The sequence below is a fragment of the Trachypithecus francoisi genome, unplaced genomic scaffold, assembly GCF_009764315.1.
Source record: "Trachypithecus francoisi isolate TF-2019V2 unplaced genomic scaffold, Tfra_2.0 Lachesis_group5, whole genome shotgun sequence".
Lineage (NCBI taxonomy): Eukaryota > Metazoa > Chordata > Mammalia > Primates > Cercopithecidae > Trachypithecus > Trachypithecus francoisi.
In genome coordinates, this window is record NW_022681470.1 from 36588594 (window position 1) to 36611979 (window position 23386).

Here is a 23386-nt window from a genome sequence, read left to right on the forward strand (position 1 = left end):
TAACAGGTTAAGGCTGTAAGGTTTTATTCTCCATTTAAGGAGAACATACTAGATGGCTGGCTGAGGGATGCCTTGCTTAATTTCTATTTCCTGGGACTTCTCTAAGAGGGACACATTTACCTCACTGCTTCCTCTGTAAATGTGGCTGCCTTGTGCTCCGTCTTCTAAGATGTACCCTTTCTGCTTCATCTCACTCACTGTAAAATGGTTAACGCTTTGACTACCCGGTAGGTGACATTGTGTGGTATACCAGATGACTTTTGCGTTGAAGTTACATAACCAAGTTTAGAAGATTCCAACATACAATATTAAGTGCTATAAGGCTAATTACAATTCAATACATACTACATGTTTCTAAATTTGGGCCAGGTATGATGGCTCACACATGTAAGCCAGGATGTTACAAATTCTGCTATGAAAACAAGTAACATATACAGCACACACAACTATAAGTTACTATTTATTGAGTGCCTTCTTTGTGTCAGGCAGCATTTAAATCACTTTATGTATTAACTCATTTAATCTTCACAACACTTTGGGAGGCCAAGGTGGGAGGATTGCTTGAGTCTAGAAGTTCAAGATCAGCCTGGGCAACATAATGAGATGATGTCTCTACAAAAAAAATTTTAAAATTAGCCAGGCATGGTGTCACATGCCTGTAATCCCAGCTACTCAGGAGGCTAAGGAGGACGATCCCTTGAGCCCAGGAGTTCAAGGCTGCAGGGAGCTAAGATCATGCCACTACAATCCAGCCTGAGTGACCCTGTCTCGGGGGGAAAAAACAAACAAAATAAATATATGTACATACATATATATGTGTGTGTATGTATACATATTTGATACTAATGAAGGTTTGAAAGTATTCCATTTTTGTCACTACAGAGTGATATGTACAGCATGTACATGCACAGAAAATAATGTACAGCATTATTTACATATATAAATTTATAACAAAACATAAATACATAAATGGAAAGGATACATATCAACTTCCATTTAGGGCTTGCTTCTGCAAGGAAGAAGAGAGGGTGTCAACTGTACACATAAAGTTTCCTTAAAAAAATAAAAACAACTGAGGTAAATGTGATAAAATGTTCATATATTTGAGATCTGGGCACAGGTCTTGTTATATTATTCTCTGCACTTTTCTACATGTTTGATGTAGTTACTGCCTTTTTAAATGAGTAATAAAATAAATTAGTCTCTGTAAAAAAAATAAGTATCAAAAGGAAAGACCTGTAATGGAAACTCTTTGAGCCTATATGCAATGACCTTACATTACAGAGTATGCTTCTACCATGGCCTCCTAGACATTTTGTCACAACCAGCTGGAAAGAGACAGGACACGGAAAAGCTGCCTTTGAGAACAAAATCAGAGCTGGGAGAGCAAAAGGACCTTACCCATCCTCCACTCTATCCTGCAAACTGCTAGCATTGCCATGGGGACCAGTGAAAAAGAGGGGAGGGGATGGTGACCTGGGGAAAACTTGGGGAGGGGAGGCAGGGTAGGTATCAGAAAGTACTAAGACCATTTTTTAAATGGAGAAGGAAATTAGAAGTTTAGCAGCCAAGAAGAGCACAAAAGAATCAGCCATTCCAGGATGGTAGTTTAGATATAAATGCCATCATGACAAAAGAATGACAGTTGGGATAGAATTAAGTATATATCTTTATTTTTAAACACAATTTTATTTTAGTGAGTGATGCCATTTTAGGCTCTAGGAATAAAAAGAAACCGATATCTTGGCCCTGAAACAAGTAGTTACAATCCTGCTATGAAAACGAGTAACATAAAAAGCATAGACAACAACTATAAGAACTACTATTTATTGAGTGCCTTCTTTGTGCCAGGCATCATTCAAAGCACTTTATTAACTCATTTAATCTTCACAACAATCTTATGAGGTGTAGACTATTAATATTCCTACTATTTTAGAGATGAGGAAACTGAGATACAGAAAAGTTAAGAACCTTACCCAAGAACACATGACTACTGAGGGCAGTCAGGATTTGAACTCAGGTAGTCTAGCTGTGGGACCTAACCATGATACTTTAAAAGACTTGTATTAAGCATACCACAAGCACCCTGACTCTGGAATACTTAAATCTAGGTTTGAATTGTGACTCTAGCACGTATGACCTGAGTGAATTTGTATATATCCTTCAACTTTTCTTTATTTCTTTTCTTTTTCCTCTTCAGGGACCTGCCACTTTAGGAATTTATTTCAGTGTTGTGGAAAGTCTCAGGTGATGTAAGACATATAGCAATTATATCTACCATAATTAAGATTATAAAAAGGGCCTAAACATTGTGACAAAAATCTGCCTTGGGTCATCCATCCCTCCAGGCCTTTTAATCTTTACACCTAAGACCATTTGACTTATGTCACAGGCTCAACCTCATCCCAAAACCAATCTTGTCCTTCATTAGGAGAGATTTAAGAAGTTTTTTGTTTTTGTTTTTAGATACAGGGCCTCACTCTGTTGCCCAGGCTGGAGGGCAGTAGTACCATCATAGCTCACTGAGGCTCAAGTGATCCTCCCAACTCAGCCTACTGAGTTGCTGGGACTACAGGCACATGTCACCACATCCAGCTAATTTTTTTTATTTTTAAAACTTTTTTGTAGAGTTGGGGGGGTCTCACTATAGCTCAGGCTTGTTTTCAACTCCTGGACTTAAGTCATCCTCCTGCCTCAGCCTCCCAAAGTGCTGGGATTACATGTGTGAGCCACCAGCCAATAAGTTTATAATAATTCAGCATCAGTTCAAACAATTGGCTTTAATCCTTGTTCTAAAACTAAGACTCGGTGGACATGGTGGTTCATGCCTATAATCCCAGCACTTCGGGAGGCCGAGCTGAGTGGATTGCTTGAAGCCAGGAGTTCAAGACCAGTCTGGGCAACATGGCGATACTCCATCTCTACAAAAATACAAAAATTAGCTGGGTGTGGTGGTGCAAACCTGTAGTCACAGCTACTTAGGGGGCTGAAGTGGGAGGATCACTTGACCCCAGAAGGTCAAGGCTGCAGTGAGCCATGAAGGCACTACTGCACTCCAGCCTAAGTGACAAAACGAGACTCTCTCAAAAAAACAAAACAAAACAAAACAAGTAAGACTCTACATCATTCCCCAGTTCTAACTTCTGCTTTTGCTTTCTTGCCCTACATCTTTCCTCATCCTAAAGATTTAGTATGTGCCATATGTTTGGTATATGTTATTGCACTTACACCTCACAACAGTATGAGGTGGGTATTATTACACAACCTTTTTCACAGATGAAGAAACTAGATACAGAGAGGTTAAAATGCCTAAGGTCATTTAATAGTGTCAGAATTAGAATACAAACCCAGCTGGCTGCAAGGCCATTATTTTGCCTCTATAAAAAGCAATTTTCAAGCTGTGTCCCCAAAATTCCATGGAGACTCAGGGTTGCCAGGGAGACTGGAGAGATGAAAGGGCTACAGCTCATCTCACTTTTATAGACAGCTATGACATGTGGACTGCAACATATTCTTTGGATGCCATGGACTCATTTCTGCCTTCTTGTTTGCCTGGGCTTCCTTCACCTGTGACTCAGAGACAAATCTCACCTCACTCACTCACATCTCCCAACAGCTACCTCTTTGGTGGATATATTTTCTTTCCAGTCTGCCCTTGCATGTTTCCATTAACCTTTTCACTACCAGGTCTGCCATAAAATAACATGAACTAGTTATAATGGTCATTTTAGAAATGCTACCATAACATATAACCAGTATTACCAACTCTTCCACGCTATAAAAATAGAGACGAGTGTAGCTCACACTATTTAAAACACTGGATAACCCTCCAGATCATTTGTCATTACAACTGATTTTACCAACACAGCATTTGTTTTAATAAAATTCATTATTCATATCAACTATGGAGTATTTTAGAACAACCTGCAATATTTTAAGCCATATGAAGATATACTAGAAAGACCTAAGGTGAAAAGCTTTGTTCAAAGGCTTCCTCAATTTTCTCCTTTGCTCAATTTTATGAGCTCTACTACATGATGTTGATTTCTGACAGCTTACCATATAACAGGTATGTGATAATGTTTGAAGGCAAAGTAACCCTCTTAATATTAAAATTAATATTTTTTATTCATTTTTCTGGCTCATATATTCACATAGTTTATAATGACACCAAACAAAACTGTTTGTGAAGAGGACTGAAACATTCCTGATTAATTTAATTAATGAGAAAAATGTGGCTGAGTTATGACCTAAATTATCAAGAGTGATCTTCAGTCTGACATGAAACCTCTTTTTACATTACCAGTATTAGCAAATAAATGGTACTATCTTGCAGTATTATGACTACTCTGCTCCCACCCTTTTAAACCAGATAAGTAAACACTATGGACATATTACTACAGCATTTCTCAAAGTATGATCCAGAGAGCACCTGCATCAGAATCTCCAAAAGTACTATTTATACCTTTTTGTTGGTTTTTTTTTGAAAGAGACAGGGGTCTCAGGCTGGTCTTGAACTCCTGGGCTCAAGTGATCCTGCTGCCTCAACCTTTGAAGTAGCCGTGGTAACAGGTACACGCCACTGCACTCGGCATGAGGTGTTTTTTATAATATGCAGATTCCTGGGCCCTACAAGCAACCTGAGGAATCAAAATTTCTAAAGCAGACCAAGAAATCTCCATTTTTAAACAAGCTCTCACAGGTACTGCTTAGGTATTGATTTGAGAAATCAATGGTATAAATCCTTTTAATCTGATCTTACTATTTAATGGAGAGATTCACTAAAACAAAAACAAAGACCTTTTCTCTATTTTGCTGATATTTAAATTTTCATATTTGTAGAATGTTTCTTTGTATATGTCCTTACAACGTAAGCATTCTCTAATAATTAAAAAATTTAGGGGCAATAATACTGATCATAATACTATTCTCAAAAGCACTTAAAGTAAATTTTCACTTTTTAGGAAGAACTGTAGGATAGTGAAATTCTTCATTAAAGAGTTAGTGATAAACTAACTAGTCTTCAGTCAATTTAGCAGTTCACATAGTTTATTCAGCAATATAACAGGAGAGAACCTCCATTGTAAGAGACATAAGGCAGATACAGGGTGCATCTCTGGGGTACATTCTTCATACAGACTAACAAATAACTTCAGGTTTCACAACATGTAGCAAGTATGATTTGTTGCACACCAATAGCCATTCATTCCTCATGTTTTCCTTGCTAAAAGAGCCCTGGTCGGGCACAGTGGCTACACCTGTAATCCCAGCACTGTCGGAGACCAGGGCAGGTGGATCATCTGAAGTCAGGAGTTCAAGACCAGCCTGGCCAAGATGGTGAAACCCCGTCTGTACTAAAAACACAAAACTTAGCCAGGTGTGGTGGCAGGCACCTGTAATCCCTGCTACTCGGGAGGCTGAGGCAGGAGAATCGCTTGAACCTAGGATGCAAAGGTTGCAGTAAGCCGAGATCATGCCACTGCACTCCATCCTGGGCGAGACAGCGAGACTCTGTCAGAAAAACAACAAAAAAAAGAGCCCTGATTTTTTCAATGGAGGCAATGTGCCCTACCCAGGCAATGATAACCCTATTCCCCTTTGCCAAGCTTTCCCAGGCTCCCTTGTAAACTGATACTTTATAATAAGATATAAGAAGAAATCTGCTAGAGATTTTTTGGAAAGACTTGATTTCCAAATAAAAGACAGACTTGAAAGAAAGACTTTTGCTCTCTACTTCCAGCCTTTCCTAGGGATTAAAATGTCTGTTACAACAAGAAGTCATATTGTACTCATCGAAAAAAAAAAAAAAATCCTAATGATAAAAAGCAAACATGGATCCTAGGCCGGGTGGGGTGGCTCACGCCTGTAATCCCAGTACCTTGGGAGACCGAGGTAGGAGGACGGCTTGAGCCTAGGAGTTGGAAACCAGCCTGGGCCATATAGCAAGACTTGGTCACTACTTTTAAAAAAGCAATAAAAAAACAACAACAAAAAAGAGGATTCCAAGGGGGAAGGACAGAAAGAAGCTGGGACCTTGATAATATCGCTGAGGTGGTACAAAAGCACTAGATACCTAGATACCTGGCATGTTAAGTGTAATTTAAAAATTGTTCAGTGGCCTTTGAGATGTTTTCAACAGCTTTTTCTAAGTGGCTTAACCCCAACTCTGGGTCCATGATTTTAATGAACAATAGAAGTCCAGAATGCGGCCAATGTTCAGCAGACCTTCTTAGTTCTAAGAAAGATGCCTCCCCTAGACTGTTCATAATATATATGAAGTCAGGCTTGATAATTTCTTTTGTCATACATCTCCTAGATAGGTACTTTTCCATTTCCAGGGGAGGACATTGTAAATTCAGTCACCACAAAGACAAGACAGTCTTTTGTTTATGTAAAGCCACATAAGTATAAACAGGTGGCATTTCTGCATGTTTCTGCATCACCTATGTAGGTGTTTCCTAATAGAACGTGATTTATCTGAGTGACCAGTTATCAATAATGTCACAGCCACACTGAGGATGGGCCAAACAGGGCCAATGATGAATAAATGGCTATATATGGATAAATGTTATCTATATATATATCATCGCTGACCAATGCGTAAGAGGTGAGTTTACAACAGCATAATTTCTTATTAAAATTCACTGGACTAATCTAGGATCCAGCTATAATGAGGCTGCTTTCCTACAAAAGTTATCATTAGAAATACCATTATGAAGCACACAGTATGGGACTTCCCTTCTAGGACTACTTCGTCATATGTCACTCATTAGGCTGCAGAAATTTTTTTAGGAGTGGTAAGTTAGTTCCAAAACAGTTTATAGGAAATATGGATTATTTTATGTATATATGTGTGTGTGTGTGTGTGTGTGTGTGTGTGTGTGTGTGTGTATCTCAGTCTAGATGAATAGTCTGGCTGGAATACTAACTAAATTCATAGTGAATAAAATATGTATAGGCCACAGAAGCAGATCCAACAATTTAAGCAGTTCCCAAAGTAGTGACAATCTGGGTCAGACTTAGAAATTAATTATTTTTCCATCTTCCTTGGGCTACCTACACAAAAGCCTCTAAAGTTGGCAATTTTGACTATTATAGAAGCTATTTGTTTTGACCCAGCTTTTTGTTTAAGGTTTTATCTGTTCTGGTCAAGATTAACTGTAATGCAGGGTTAAAACCAGCTACTCGAGAGTCATGTATTCTTTTTCTAACCAGTGGAGGACCCAGAAGAAATGGGTGGCAAGCTTTCTCAAAGGTCCATCTGGTGAGATTCTGGGGAGCCCACTCAAGTGGGAAAGACCAAGGAAGAACAAGGCTTCTATTAGCAGGATTATCGGGATAACACTCGGGGCAATAATCAGCTCTGTTAATACGGTCTAAGAATACCTGGTAACATTCATTTTCAACAAGTTCAGTTTGGTACAACCAGTGGCCTAGTTCTAAACTAGGGAACCACTGTTGTCCACAATCAGGGCAATGTGAATTATCTGAAAACATCTGGACCTAGAAAGACAACACAGACAGCAATGTAACAGCAAGAGGCAACAATGACAAAGAGAGACACCCAAACACCAGTCCTATTACAGGTTTGGATTACCAATTTCTTAGTTCAACCAATATTATTTGGAGAGCCAAATAAACTTGGCTTGCACCTCAGTGCAATTCTTCAAGATTTCGTTGTCTATTTTTCACTCAATTGCAACTCAGTCTCTGAACTCAGGGACCGATCCAGTTTATAATGTTATCAGTCACTTACTAGCAGTACAGATCTCAAGATAGCTCCTTCAAATCCCAGCTTCTCAAGAAGAGATAGGGCTCTAGTCTAAATTAGTTATATTTTTCGTATGCGTTATCAGCTGCGGGTCGTGTCACACAGAGGCACTTGGCTTACTCTTTGTTGGTAAGGTTACTGTGTCTGCTTGGTGAAACAGAGGAGCTGACAGGTCCAATGGGTCTTTTGTTGGCGCTGGCACTCTTGCTGTTGTAATACACGTACCCAAGTCTTAAGGCCTTGGCACTTTATAACAATGTAGAGGGGTCAGAAAAACCTGGCAGAGTCCTCTTGAGTGTGGATCCAATGAAGTCTGTCTCGGGAGGACATTAATCAGGACCCAGTTGCCGTGCAGGAGCTGATGCTCAGTTGGCTGGAGAGTCTGGGAATGCGTCACATACCTGTAAATGATAAAACTTCAGACGACTCATGGGTTTTGCAGTTGTTCACATTATTATTAGAAACATGCATTTGGAAATTATTCAGGTTAGTTAAGGCAGATAAGAAATGTCTCACTGGTTTTCCCATGACTATTTAACATGGGTTCAAACCAACTGATATGTTGGCACTAGGAAGAATTCTGGATCATTTATACTAGGACTAGCTTAATTTTTTAGGATTGTTATTTCTTCTTTACTCCATGTGTACCTTGGGAATAATAAGGTCTGTATAATCATATCTAACCTGGTAAAACTTAGCAATCTCTTACTTATACATCTCTTCTGTGAAATGGATGCCACTTATGGTATCCCCATAATGAATGGGATAACATTAACAATGACAGCCTTTCGATAATAGGTTTCAATCCATCCAAAAAAAAAAGAAAAAAGCGTACACAGTTTTTAGATAATACTCTTAAAAGCTAACCATAGGAAGTTGGATGAAATCCTTTTGAAGGCTTAAAAAAAAAAAAAAAGTCAAAAATCAAGAGAGGCAGGTCTCATTGCTCACCATCTAGTTGGTTTTTTTGTTGTTGTTGTTTGGTTTTTTTTTTTTCTTTTTTTTTTTTGAGACGGAGTCTCGCTCTGTCGCCCAGGCTGGAGTGCAGTGGCCGGATCTCAGCTCACTGCAAGCTCCGCCTCCCGGGTTTACGCCATTCTCTCGCCTCAGCCTCCCGAGTAGCTGGGACTACAGGCGCCCGCCATCTCGCCCGGCTAATTTTTTGTATATTTTAGTAGAGACGGGGTTTCATCGTGTTAGCCAGGATGGTCTCGATCTCCTGACCTCGTGATCCGCCCGTCTCGGCCTCCCAAAGTGCTGGGATTACAGGCTTGAGCCACCGCGCCCGGCCTTTTTTTTTTCTTTTTGAGACAGAGTTTCATTCTTGTTGCCCAGGTTGGAGTGCAATGGCAAAATCTTGGCTCACCGCAACCTCCGCCTCCTGGGTTCAAGCGATTCTCCTGTTTCAGCCTCCCGAGTAGCTGGAATCACAGGCATGCGCCACCACGCCCGGCTAATTTTGTATTTTTACTAGAGACGGGGTTTCTCCATGTTCGTCAGGCTGGTCTCGAACTTCCAACCTCAGGTGATCCACCCACCTTGGCCTCCCAAAGTGCTGGGACTATAGGAGTAAGCCACCATGCCCAGCTGCCCACCATCTAGTTTTATTGGTTTATACACAGTGTCAGTCTGAGAAGGCAAGTAAGGAACAGCCTTGAGCAATAGTCCTGAGCTATTCTTGGAAAATGCATAGAGTAAATCAGTTGGAATTTGCATATGTTATCATCTTTGCACTCCTTCATGACACCGAATGTAGCATGTAAATAAGGTGGGACAGTACGATGTATGGAGCAACTAGAAGGCCACCTAGAGAGTGCCACAGATTATCAGAGTACTATATATACCATGTCTTTCTCCAATGTTCTTTTTGTAAATTCTGAGACTTGATCCTGTGAGAGTAATAAGATACACTGGGGAGGGCACGAGTTAAAATATAAACATTTGGCCTGAAAAATAGAAGGAATTACAGCCTTAGTTGTGGTAAGCCAAAGCACTTTCCTTACAGAAGTAATAGCTGTGATTCTCAGATTTTAAAATGGTAAATTTAAAAGGCAAATGAAGAGCCTCTGATAGTGCTCCAACAACATGGGGCCCATATTTTGATGGGAGCCCCAGAGCGGGTGAAATAGAGTCAATGTAGATATATTGATGTGTTTTCTGAGGTTAGGTAGCAATGTACGGGTGAAGGCTACTAATTTAGTTCCTCAGGCAGAGTGGACAAAAGGTTGGGTTTCCAACTCAATGACTACATACTTGGTAATGATAGCACAAGGCATAATAGATTTCCATGAGGGTCTGTTGACAAAAGCTACCAGAGTAAAAGCTTCGGCTACTGAATTAAATCTTGGGTCTCTAGTCATGATACAGAGAGATGACAGATAAAACTCCCACACTGGTGGAGCCCAATAAACACATAAGCTAAAAAATAAAAAGTCTGACATTTAATTGATCAGATTTTGGATTTTTAGAGTGAAATCAAGTAAATCCAACAAGATACCACTGTATTATCAGCAAGATACTATTTCACATCTACCACACTACAAAAACTAACAAGTTTGACAAAGGGGGCTCCACATACTAGAGGAAAAACCACTCCTCCCAGAGGACTCCACTAGGAGTCAAGAGAAAACCCTAAAGCTCCAAGTGCTCAGAATAATTCCATCCATTCACCAACCTTCAGTTTTCCAACTTCAGTAATCAAACAAGCACTTGAATTCCAAGTATTCCTGTATCAAGAGAACTCCACCGTTCCATATGTTCCAGACAAGTCTTCCCTCCTCTCCTGGTCCTTTAAACCTCCGTAGGTAAGAGCCAATAGGGGTTCCCAGAACTCCAAATGCTCAGAATAATACCACGCAGTACCAGCTTCCTCACTCATTCTTTAGCCTTAGAGCTACTGGATGAGTAGAAGTGAAGAGAGGGGCCTGGGAAAATGCTCCTGGCAAGATTCCTAACCCCCATCCCCACCCCAACACTCACAGCTTCACTACCATTATCTGCTTGAAAGCATCAGGATCAATCTCATACCTGCATCTCTGTTCATGTCAATCACCACCTGAAACACAGGACTTCTTGGTTATATCCCATCCTCTTAGCCTCAAATCCCCCTACATATGGCTCTATCAGCAATGTAATAACAAGTACTATGCTTGTTTTATTTTTTTTCACATAAAACAGGCACCATTTTGCTACATTATTTATTTTGGCTATTTTTCTCCACTAAAATATAAACTCCCTGAGAGCAGGGCATTTTACCTTTTTATTTACTGCTATAGTGTCCTATAAATATTTCTGGAATGAATAAATGACAAAAATAAAATGCAACTTGAATTCTTATATTCTAATGACAGGACTACAAATTTGTACAATCACTTTTGGAATTGGCATTACCTAGTAAAGCTGAAGATGTGCATTTCCTATAACTCAGCAATTCCACTCTTAGGCACATACCCTAGAGAAATTGTACCTGTACATTTAAAAACATGAATAAAAATATTCATGGTAGCACTGTGTAATAGCAAAATAACAGCCACAATGGCCACAAACAGGAGAATGAAAAAATTGAGGTACTGCTGTACAATAGGATACTGTCATTATAAACATAGATGAAACTCAAGAATGTTGAGCTTAAAAAAAATGTAAGTAGCACAAGGAAAAAAATAAATACATGTACACATTCTTATATAAACTTTCCACTTACATAAAGTTTCAAAAGGATATAAAATTAATGTATTGTTTAGGGAGAAATATGCAATAAAGCTTTTTTCTTTTTTTGATAAGGAGTTTTGCTCTTGTTGCTTAGGCTGGAGTGCAATGGCGCAATCTTCGCTCACCGTAACCTCTGCCTCCTGAATTCAAGCAATTCTCTTGCCTCAGCCTCCTGAGTAGCTGGGATTACAGACATGCACCATCATGCCCGGCTAATTTTGTATTTTTAGTACAGACAGGGTTTCTCCATATTGGTGAGGCTGGTCTCGAACTCCCAACCTCAGGTGATCTGCCCGCCTCAGACTCCCAAAGTGCTGGGATTATAGGCATGAGCCACCATGCCCGGCCCAACTGTGTATTTTTAGTAGAGACGGGGTTTCTCCATGTTGGTCAGGCTGGTCTCGAACTCCCGACCTCAGGTGATCCGCCCGCCTCAGCCTCCCAAAGTGCTGGGATTACAGGCGTAAGCCACCGCGCCCGGCTGCAATAAAGCTTTAAAAACAAAAAAGAAGTATAAGTCCAAACCCGAGGATAATTATTACCTCTGATGGGAGAGGGAAGGGTGGGAGATGAAGGGCATTCAAAGAGTTTCAAAGATAATTGTAATTTTGTTTTCTTTAACTGGGTGAAAGTACAAGAACACCCACTGTATCATAAATCCTAATAGCTTACAGCATCTCTATTCAATATTTTATAATGTTTAAAAAAAGAGGTTAATAAGCAAAACCAAACTTTCACATTGTGGACAAGAAGACCAGTAGCAGTTAATCTGCTCAGAGGCAAAGCAGGCAACTTACGTTGGGATAAAGAAGAGCGAGGCCGGGCGCGGTGGCTCAAGCCTGTAATCCCAGCACTTTGGGAGGCCGAGACAGGCGGATCATGAGGTCAGGAGATCGAGACCATCCTGGCTAATATGGTGAAACCCCGTCTCTACTAAAAAATACAAAAAAAAAAAAAACTAGCCGGGCGAGGTGGCGGGCGCCTGTAGTCCCAGCTGCTCGGGAGGCTGAGGCAGGAGAATGGCGTAAACCCGGGAGGCGGAGCTTGCAGTGAGCTGAGATCCGGCCACTGCACTCCAGCCCAGGCGACAGAGCGAGACTCCGTCTCAAAAAAAAAAAAAAAAAAAAAAACAGAAGAGCGAAATAGAAGGATACGGATCTTTGGTTTCCTCACAAAATTTTAAGCCATCTCTTCATAGAAATAAGGTAAAAAGAAGCCTACCTAATGATTGTACAAAAGAGGGTTTATCTTAGCATACTCTCTGAAGGCATGAATTTGTGTGTAGGGAAGCTGCTATTTCACATGACGCCTTTATACAAATTAGAAAAAGGCACAGTTCCTCCAAGCAATATACAACTCAGAAAACTTTATTCAGCAGGATAAACAGTATACAGTAACCCTCTGTCTATTAGATAATAACATTTAGTAGCTAACACTTATGGAGTGCTATTTTCTGTTCTAAACACTTTATTCGTATTAACTCATTTAATCTGCTCACAAAGCCAAAGGATACTCTTCCACTATGAATAAATATTGGTGGTGGGAGAAATCACCTCTCATAATTTTTCACTTCCACACCAAAAAATACAGGATAAACTTCCAGGAGTCCTGAATCCTCTGGAATTACATATAAAAATCTTTACGGCTGGGCGCAGTGGCTTATGCCTGTAATCCCAGCACTTTGGGAGGCCGAGGCGGGTGGATCACGAGATCAGGAGATGGAGACCATCCTGGCTAACACACGGTGAAACTCTATCTCTACTAAAAATACAAAAAAATTAGCCAGTTGTGGTGGCAGGTGCCTGTAGTCCCAGTTATTCAGGAGGCTAAGGCAGAAGAATGGCGTGAACCCGGAAGGTGGAGCTTGTGGTGAGCCGAGATCACGCCACTGCACTCTAGCCTGGGTGACAGAGCAAGACTCCATCTCAGAAAATAAATAAATAAATAAATCTTCAATACATATGTGCATTTTTTCCCAAAAAGATGGTACATCCTTTTAAACTCCCAGAGGAATCTGAAATGATTCAGGACCATTAGGCACTATGGTTCCTAACCATTTTGCCATCAAAGGTAACTTTTTTCCAACCCTATCCCTCCTCCCCCATTTTGGAAAGATGTCCAAACAATCTGCAGCGTTGTAATAATTTTGTTTTCTAATTTTTAGTAATCAGATAAGTAGATCTGCCAAACAGAATTTCTAATAAAACAAAAAACTAATGCTACCAGTCTTGGTTTAAAAACTTCCAACATTTTAAATTAGACAAAATACGTTACATCCCTATAACATAGAGTTGGAAAGATCTGGATATCCTAAAACTGGCTTCCTTTCTCAATTCCATTAGCTTAAGTCCAAAGCAGCTGATTTAAGGTAAGTATATGACTATCATTAGGTTTTTAAAAATGCTGACAATACCTTGAGAACTACCATTAGTCTATGATTGTTAAACATAAATTGTTTGTTATCTGAGGATCGCATCATGTGCTAGGCCCAATGCCAAGTACTATGGATACAGAAAGAACAATCATTCAGGACTTCTAGATGTCTAGGGAATCCAGACTGGAACCACTGATTTAGGTGAAGGCTAAGGGCTCTTAGAGGGATAAAAAAAAGATCCCCTGTAGAGATCACTGGAAATTTAGGGAGGCCCACAGCAGAAGGTGGGATGCCTGTATTTTCAAACCTCCTTCACTAAAAACAGTGGGCAAAAAAACAAAATTTGAGGAGCTTCTCTGCTGCACAAAAGAAAATACAAATCAGGGGTTTTGTGTATGTGAACTAAAATAAGTTTAAGATCCTTCCTGAAACTTTATTAAAAGAAAATTTAGAAAAGAAAATAGTACTTTCACACTGAAACAGAAAATGTAGTTCTGTTTAATCCACTGAGATTTACATCAACTAACCATGGCAACTTTTTAATCAACTTCTCTAAATAGCCTACCTTGTTCTTTGCTATTTCCTGAATGTATGTTAGTAAGTTCAAATCTGCCTTCAAAAGACAAAAATTCCCTTATTCTTTTTTGTCGTAGCATAATAATTAAGTTTCAGACTGAGTCAGGATTGGAATGACCTTTCCAGGCAATTTATCCCTTATACTTTAGCCTCAATCAATTCCTCATATGATATATATAATCAAGATAGGCACATAGAAAAAGTAAAAATGCTCTAAACTCTCTTGAATTCTCATTTTAAATATTTTCTTCCAGGGGGTATTACAGTCAAGGCTAATCAATAATCATAACTTTTTTTGTATGAGATGGTTTTCTCCAATAAGTTTCATACACAAAGTGAAATCTTAAGAGTTTCCTATTTCACAACTACCTTCTGAATTTAGATAATGAGAGACTAAGAAGTATGAAAAAAGGAATCATTCTTCTTTTTGAATTCATATAATCTAAAATAATTTTGTGTTGAAAATAAAATGCTCCTGGAAAAAAGTCAACTTGTTTTGTGAGAAACTACTTGGAATTTGGCAATCTTGAGATCACTGAGAGAAGGCATATGGATGACAATCTTCAGTACTATGTAGTACACACACTGTTCCCTCTTTAGAACAGATCAGCCAAATAAAAAATATGATCCAAGGTTAGAAAATAGCTGCAGAATGTTCTCCTCTCTCTTGCCCCAAGCAAAACAGGTGTGTATGCATTGCTAGCATACTTTTTGAGGGGGATGGCCATAAAGGAGAACAACTGGTTTAGAAATTTACTGGTACATTTCTGTCTATGTTGCTCTAATGCTCCAAAAGTCCATGGTCCAAATTCTGTCTACAATTTCACTTCAAAACACCAGCGGCCAAACCTTTAAGGCTAATACACAGCTTTCAACACTCAGATCTGGTGCCAAGCTTAGGTATTTCTATAACCTGTGCTAGCTATTTATTGTTTGTCTAAAACTAAATTTCTAAGTCTTGCCCATTCCTCTGTACCATATCCACTGTCATAGTATCCCAGTATTATTATTTTCACAAATGTTCGTTTCTCTGTATTTTCACTAACTGGTGACTTTAGATTTTTGAAAGGGAGTTTGAAAAAGTACTAGCCTAGGAACAAAAAGCACTCTACCTCCCTAGGCAACTGTTTTTTACACAGGAACTGAATGCCTGGCGAAGTTCAAATTCTGTAGATATTTTCTGAGTACAGAAAGTCTTCCTTTCCTACTTAACCTTCTTCCTACTCCCTCCCAACTCCTTTGACTTGTCTCTCTAGTTTCAGTTGACCATGTAGAGGTATTAAGCTATGCACAAAGGATCTAAGAGTTTGCTAAGATTTCTGATAGTGGGTGGCACGACTGGCTGCCAGGTTTAGTTCAACTTCCCTAACCACTTTTAGTATCTACTTCAAGTCAACATATTTTTATTAAACTTTTTATTTTGAACTAATTTTAGACTTACAGAAAAGTTGCAAAAATAGCACAGAGTTCCGTTATATCCTTCATCTAGCATCTTATATAATTATAGTTATCAAAAACAAGAAATCAACATTGATACAATTCAATTAACTAAACCAGAGGCTACGTTCAAATTTCACCATTTCTTTTAGTTGTTATTTTTCCTTAGTCTTCAGTCTATGACAGTTCCTCAGTGTTTACCTGTCATTTGTGGCCTTTTCTTCTTTGTGACCTTCATACTTTTGAAGAATACCGGTCAGTTATTTTGGGTTTAGTGTTTTTTGTTTTTAATTTTTTAAAATAGAGATGTGGTCTTGCTACGTTCCCTAGGCTGGTCTCGAACTCCTGGGCTCAAGTGATCCTCTTGCCTTGGCTTCCCAAAGTGCTGGGATTACAGGCATGAGCCTCGGCACCTGGCCTGGCCAGTTATTTTGTAGAATGTTCCTCAGTTTAGATTTTTATAATAGTTTATCATGATTGGAAAGATAAAAAGATTACGCATTTTTGGCAATAACAAACACCACAGAAATGCCACTGTGTCCTTCTCACTGCATATCTTTGGGTTCATGATGTCCTTGTCTTATTACTGGTGATGTTAACCTTAATCACTTTTTTAACATAGTATCTCCACTGTCAGATTACTATTTTTTCTTTGTAGTTAATAATTATTCTGGGAGAGATACTTTGAGACTATGTAAATACTCTGATTGTCCTCTAACTGGATTTTGTCTGCAACGACGACTAAGGTACTGTTTCCCTAATGGTGGTTTTGTATTTCCTTCTTTCCTTCAATGTTTACTAATCAGAATTCTTCTGTTAGAAAGAGTTGTCCCTTCTCCCCTACTTATTCAGCAATATCAGTATGAACTCATTTTATTTTATGGGTTAAAGTCCAATACTATCATTATTCATTTTACTGCTCAAATTGTTCCAACCTGGATACCAGGAACTCCTTCAAGTTGGCTCCTTTTGACAAGGTCCCTTTTTCTAGCATTTCCTTACTTTCAAGCACCACAGGATGTTTCAGGCTTATCTTGTATTTTCTCTGCCTCTGCACTGAAATCAGCCACTTCTCTAAAAAGTCCTAGTGTCTTTACAAACCAAGATCTCAATGCTCAGTGCTACTGGGGTATAACTATCAAGCCAACAATATGGACAACAATTGTGTGTTTGTTTCCTTACTATATTCAACTCATTAGCCAGGAATCATTAGCATTACCTAGGAGCTTGCTAAAAGAACAAATTCAGGCCCCAACCTAGACCCACTAGACCAGAATCTCTGAGAGCCTCTGGCAGGAGTTTATGTTTTAACAGATTTGCCAGATGACTCTGGTGTTCACTATAAAGTTTAAGGAGCATTGCTTTAAAGTTAGTTTTCCTTCATTATAAATCTTATATTTTTAATTTTAAAAAAGGAAAGCTTGCCGGGCGTGGTGGCTCACGCCTGTAATCCCAGCACTTTGGGAGGCCAAGACGGGCATATCATGATGTCAGGAGATCGAGACCATCCTGGCTAATACGGTGAAACCCCATCTCTACTAAAAATACCAAAAAATTAGCCAGGCATGGTGGCGGGTGCCTGTAGTCCCAGCTACTCGGGAGGCTGAGGCAGGAGAATGGCATGAACTTGGGAGGCAGAGCTGGCAGTGAGCCGAGATCATGCCACTGCACTCCAGCCTGGGCGACAGAACGAGACTCTATCTCAAAAAAAAAAGGAAAACTTAAACCTAATAATTTGCCTTATATATAAATTATATTTTTACTACAACTAATAAAACTATAGGTGAATGGCCTCATCTGTTAAGGAACTAAACATTTCCCTTATCTTCTTTATTTTCCTACAACATTTGTTAAAAATCTAGTGGTCAAAGTAGTTATAAAGGGGGGTAGGGGCAGGAAGCGCAGTGGCTCATGCCTTTAATCCCAGCCTTCTGGGAGCCAAGGTGAGAGAATCATGTCAGGCCGGGAGTTTGAGACCAGCCTGGTCAACACAGTGAGACCCTATGTCTACAAAAATACAAAACATAGCTGGGTGTAGCAGTGTGTGCCTATAGTCTCAGTTACTTGGGAGACTGAGGTGGGAGGATCATTTGAGCTAAGGAGTTCAAGTTTGCAGTAAGCCATGATAGTGCCACTATACTCCAGCCTGGGCAACAGAGCAAGCCCTTGTCTCCACAAAAAAAAAAAAAAGAAAAGAAAAGAAAAAGATAGTTATATACAGTACTTTAAAAAATACTGTAGTCAGGTATGGTGGCTTATGCCTATAATCCCAGGAGGTTCAGGCAGGAGAAGACTGCTTGAGCCCAAGGGTTCAGAGACCAGCCTAGACAACATATCAAGACCTTGTCTATACAAAAAATACAAAAATTAGTCAGGTATGGTGGTCTGTGCCTGTAGTCTCAGCTACTTGGAAGGCTGAGGTGGGAGGATTACTTGAGACTGGGAGGTCAAGGATGCAGTGAGCTGTGATTGTGCCACTGTGCTCCAGCCTGAACAAGAGAGATCCTGTCTCAAAAAAGAAACAAACAAAAAACTGTAAATAATGTTACTTTCATACAAAGAAAGTTGTAAGTCAGCCTCCAGGATCAACTCCTATCTACAAATATGACCTAACATCCATAAAGCAAATCTACCCAACATAAAACCCAATATAGCATTATTCTCTAAGGTCAGACTGCCTAGGCCTGAATGACTGCTCCAGCTTCTGACTTGGTGTTTCTCTTTCTCTCTCTCTGCCCTTGGTTTTCTTTGTTTTTTGTTTTGTTTTTGAGACGGAGTCTCACTCTGTCCCCCAGGCTGGAGTGCAATGGCCCGACCTCAGCTCACAGTAACCTCTGCCTCCCAGGGTCAAACGATTCTCCTGCCTCGAGCCTCCCGAGAAGCTGGGATTACAGGTGTCCGCCACCATGCCCAGCTAATTTCTTTGTATTTTTAGTAGAGATGGGGTTTCACCATGTTGGCCAGGCTGGTCTCAAACTCCTGACCTCAAGTGATCCCACCTTGGCCTCCCAAAATGCTGGGGCTATAGGCGTGAGCCACTGTGCCCAGCCCCTGGCTAACTTTTTCCTTGGTTTTCTTAATTACAAAATGGAATAAAAGTATTCAGATGAAAGAGGCAATGTGAAGATTAAATGAGATAATGTGCAATACTGACAACCACAGGGGCACAAAAGAAGTCCTCAAAAACTGTAAATTGTTATTATTTGAACTACTAAAGGCAAAACCAAATAGCTTCATTTAATTAAAACAAAACCCCAGAAGAATCCAATGTTTTAAAATTTGACTTTTTCCAAAAATGTCATTACATTTACATGATATATACTCATGGTCAAGGGCTGAAGGAAAATCTCTAAAAACCAAACAATTTGATTTGTTGAGGTAGTGGAATTATAGGTGAATTTTCTTCCCAGAAATTTCGATTACCAAAATTATGTGCACAGTTCATAACTGAGTCATGGCACCAAAAAAAAAAAAAAAGTGTCAGCTCCTTTAAATACCAGTAAGGAGGAAAACAGCCCACATAGTGACAAAATAGGAATTCAAACCCAGCTATGACTCCAAAGTCACTGCTCATCACCAATGTTAGGGACACCCTTCCTTATTCCCAAATGTTTGATTTCTGTGCAAAATTTATGATAATGTACGATCGCCTACGAATTCCTTCTTGTGGGGCACAGTTTAATCCAGTAGTTCATATGATGTAGAAATATAATGAAATTTTAACACAATTAAAATTCTAAACAGTAAATAAAACAGCCAATTCTTCATTCTTCAAATTTTTTGGGAGGTTGTCAAATCTCCAAGTTTATGGGCCTTCGCAGTTAACTTAGTGAACAACCTCGAAGTGATAAAGCAGACAAGGCTTCTTGAAGCAGACTTTCCTTCAGGAAATTCAAGTGGCATTTCAAAGAAGTGTGGACTTTCCTGGAATAGAGTTTTGACTTCTGTTTTCCATGGAAATGAATGGAACTCAGAAATGACTTCTTAGGCAAAAATAAGTTATATACAAGATATAATACATTGTTAAAACACCCAATAATCCTCAAATAATTAGCTACATTCTGAAGTTAATTGACTTGTGAATTATTGAAGCTCTCAAGCTAGCACTACCTCTACATTAGGAAAGAAACTAGATAAAATAGTTCTTAAATGAGTCACGAAAGGTTGAGTAACAAACCTGCAGAAAAACAGGTAATCAAGTTGTGGACTGCACATTCAGCATAATAAACATTATTGAGGACAGGCACTCAATTTTCATAGCAAATGTTAGTTTTTCAAACTGTTCTAATCCACACAAAGGCTTCCAAGAACATCTGTAGTTACTCTACCACGAAGTTCCTTTTTTTATTAAATGTTTCCACTGGCCCTTTATATACTCACCTTGTGCTCAAAAAATAAAGCTCAAAAAACATAGATAACTGCCACAGCTTAAAGAAAGGATCTCTCATACAGATCCAAAATAAAATGGGTTAAAACCTAAAGACAGGTAAAACAAAACCAGTATGTTTAATCTATGTAACTCATTTCTGGATCTGTGTAACAGTATAAAGTCTGATAATTAAGCATTACTCATAAAGTAGAGAGTACTATGAACTTTGTTAAAAGAAGGAAAAGGCACAAACTTTTTCATCAGGTATTAAACACAATTGGGAGAATAGTATATATATAATATGTAAGCAAAATGGTAGGAAGTCTTACTAAAACTTCAACGTTGCCCTTTTTAGCACCATTTTTTTTTTAAGTACTATCTTTTCAGGATTAAGATTAAGAATGTCGAGATCCTAGGCATGCTGGGCATGGAGTAATCGCCACCTACACTAGTAGGCAAATTTCCCACTTACATTTCAAACCCTAAAATAATTCTGCTTCTCATATTAAAGTCTAAACCCCAAAATTTACTCACATCTTACCCCGTTTAATATTTATAAGATTCAGTTTCTTTTTATCCCAAAACAAAAATATACCCCCAACCTACCTCGTTTACTGTTTGAGTGAGGCCAGGCGTGGTGGCTCACACCTGTAATCCCAGCACTTTGGGAGGCTGAGGCGGGAAGATCGCTTGAAGCCAGGAGTTCGAGACCCGCCTGGACAATACAGTGGGACCCTGTCTCTACAAAAATAAAAAATAAAGTTATTAGTGGGGCAAGGTGGTGCCGGCCTGTAGTTCCAGCTACTTAGGAAGCTGAGGCGGGAGGATCGCTTGAGCCCAGAAGTATGAGGCTGTGGTGAGCTATAATCACGCCACTGTACTCTAGCCTGAGTGACAGAACAAGTACCTGTCTCAAAAACAATAAAAATTAAAATACCATTTGTGCGGTAGGGAGGTGGGGGTGGGGAGGGACCGTTTCTGGAAGTCCTTTTGAAAAATTCAAGACATCAATTCCAATACTAAAACATGGAAAAGTTGCATAGTCATTTTGTTTACTTACAAATTCTGGCGGGGTTTTAAATCGTAGAACTGTTACTATCAAGAGAGCCCTTCGAGTGGTCTTTCCGCTCCACACCGCTCGGCTGCACCCAGCGGCCGCCGCGGCCCGAATGTCGCCCAGGGTCCCCGCCCATATAACAAACACTTTCCGCCGGAAGGCGCCTGTGGAATGCTGGGACTAGTAGTCTCCGCGCCCTGCCTTCTGCCTTCTCCTCCATCCTCCACCCTCTACTGCCAGGTCGTCTGACCCAGCGACAGGCGCGGTAAATGCGCGACCAAGCCGCGGAGGTCCCCGAGTTCTCACGCTATCTGACAGGATTACAGGCATCTCTGTAAGACGTCGACCACCCTGACCCATATGATCTGACATTCATAGACTGAAGAAACTCATAGGACCAACACAGTGAGAAGCAGTACTAAATGATAATGGCAAGCACCAAGTCCTGGAACACACCCTCTGTGCCATTAAGAGGAGCATGTACTCAAACGAATTGCCTAATCTAAACCTCAGTTTGCTCGTGTATCAAATGGGGACGTTACTTACCTTGTAAGATTGTTACGAGTAAATTAGATGACATATGTAGTATGTCTGCTAAATGACAGTAGTGACAAAAAAATAGCTATTGTTTTGATCTATTAATTTTATAAATGTGAAAATTAAGAGATGGCGAGCAATTTACCCAAGAACACACAATTTGTTGGGGGCAAAATCGAGTAAGTCTAAAATTCCTGTTCTTAAACTACACCAATTCAAGACAAATCTAAACCAATTTCAAGAAGAAATCTACTCATGTAAAACTCCCTTCCCCTTTCCTCAGTTTCTTCCGTAACAGTCCTGACCAACACACTATTTTACTTATTTTGATTTTTGCCTGACTCCTCCCATAGAATATAATCTCCAAGAAGGCAGGAAACATTTTTTTTTTTAATCTATTTTGTTCACTGCTGTATCCCCAGCACAGAGAACAGGGACTGCCTACTACATAGTAGCTCAGGTATTTATTGAATTAATAATGCCTCATTTAATGTGATTTTTGGTGCCTTCACTTCTCAACCATCCTCTTTTGGCAGAAGTGACAGGATATGGTAACACTCTTGGATGGTGTTTAATAATTAACTGCAATTCCTAATTCAACAAAAAGTAGAATACTATATTCCATTCACTTCATTGTGTTTAATTTCAGTATAACATTTCCAGCTATTTTCATTTGTATTAAGTCATTAAAATATTTTTTCTGGCCGGGCGCGGTGGCTCAAGCCTGTAATCCAGCACTTGGGAGGCAGAGACGGGCGGATCACGAGGTCAGGAGATCGAGACCATCCTGGCTAACACGGTGAAACCCTGTCTCTACTTAAAAATACAAAAAACTAGCCGGGCGACGAGGCGGGCGCCTGTAGTCCCAGCTACTCGGGAGGCTGAGGCAGGAGAATGGCATAAACCCGGGAGGCGGAGCTTGCAGTGAGCTGAGATCCGGCCACTGCACTCCAGCCTGGGTGGCAGAGCAAGACTCCGTCTCAAAAAAAAAAAAAAAAAAAAAAAATATTTTTTCTATCATTTGTAAGACTGGGGAATAAATGGAGTCAGCTACTATATCTTTAATTAACTTCCGCCTGTTTGATATTTTAATCATCTTTTCCTTATTAAAATTAAGTGTTGCCCACTTCTACTACTAAGTCACAACAGATAGATGATTTCTCTTTAAATAAATGAATTTCTGCTTACCCTAAGCAAAAAGTTCCTGTACAAAATTTGTTGTTCTAAAATGTTTCATTTAAAATAATTTATTTTGGTCAGGCGTGGTGGCTCATGCCTGTAATCCCACCACTTCGGGAGACCAAGGCGGGTGGATCACCTGAGGTCAGGAGATCAACACCAGCCTTGACAACATGGCAAAACCCCGTCCCTACTAAAAATACACAAATTAGCTGGGCGTGGTGGCAGGCACCTGTAATCCCAGCTACTCAGGAAGCTGAGGCAGGAGATCACTTGAACCCGGAGTGGCGGGAAGCTGCAGTGAGCTGAGATCCGCCACTGCACTCTGGCCTAGGCGAAAGAGTGAGACTCTGTCTCTAAATAAATTAATTAAAAATG

General features: G+C 39.8%; 2 protein-coding genes across 4 annotated transcripts in view; both read right to left on the reverse strand.

Annotated features, from left to right (window-relative positions):
• The window catches only part of LOC117075843 (torsin-1A-interacting protein 2), a 39328-nt gene extending 17891 nt beyond the window's left edge, over positions 1–21437 (reverse strand). For 2 of the 3 annotated variants that reach the window (XM_033198585.1, XM_033198586.1), the window contains exons 1-3: positions 21296–21437; positions 20842–20976; positions 7757–8172 (exon numbers count right to left, since the gene is read on the reverse strand). The gene's annotated coding sequence lies outside the window, so the exon portion shown is untranslated. Of the gene's footprint in view, positions 1–7756; positions 8173–20841; positions 20977–21295 lie in introns of those variants that run through there. The other variant, XM_033198587.1, reaches the window with a different exon arrangement.
• On the reverse strand, positions 5032–7888 carry LOC117075844 (torsin-1A-interacting protein 2). Its single transcript, XM_033198588.1, has one exon. It carries the CDS (start codon positions 7495–7497, stop codon positions 7102–7104), a length of 396 nt encoding a protein of 131 aa, XP_033054479.1. The 5' UTR covers positions 7498–7888; the 3' UTR covers positions 5032–7101.
• Positions 21438–23386: the final 1949 nt, after the last annotated feature.

Coding starts and splice junctions, on each gene's coding strand:
- LOC117075844 (XM_033198588.1), bottom strand. CDS start 7,497: ATGTTTTCAGATAATTCACATTGCCCTGATTGTGGACAACAGTGGTTC.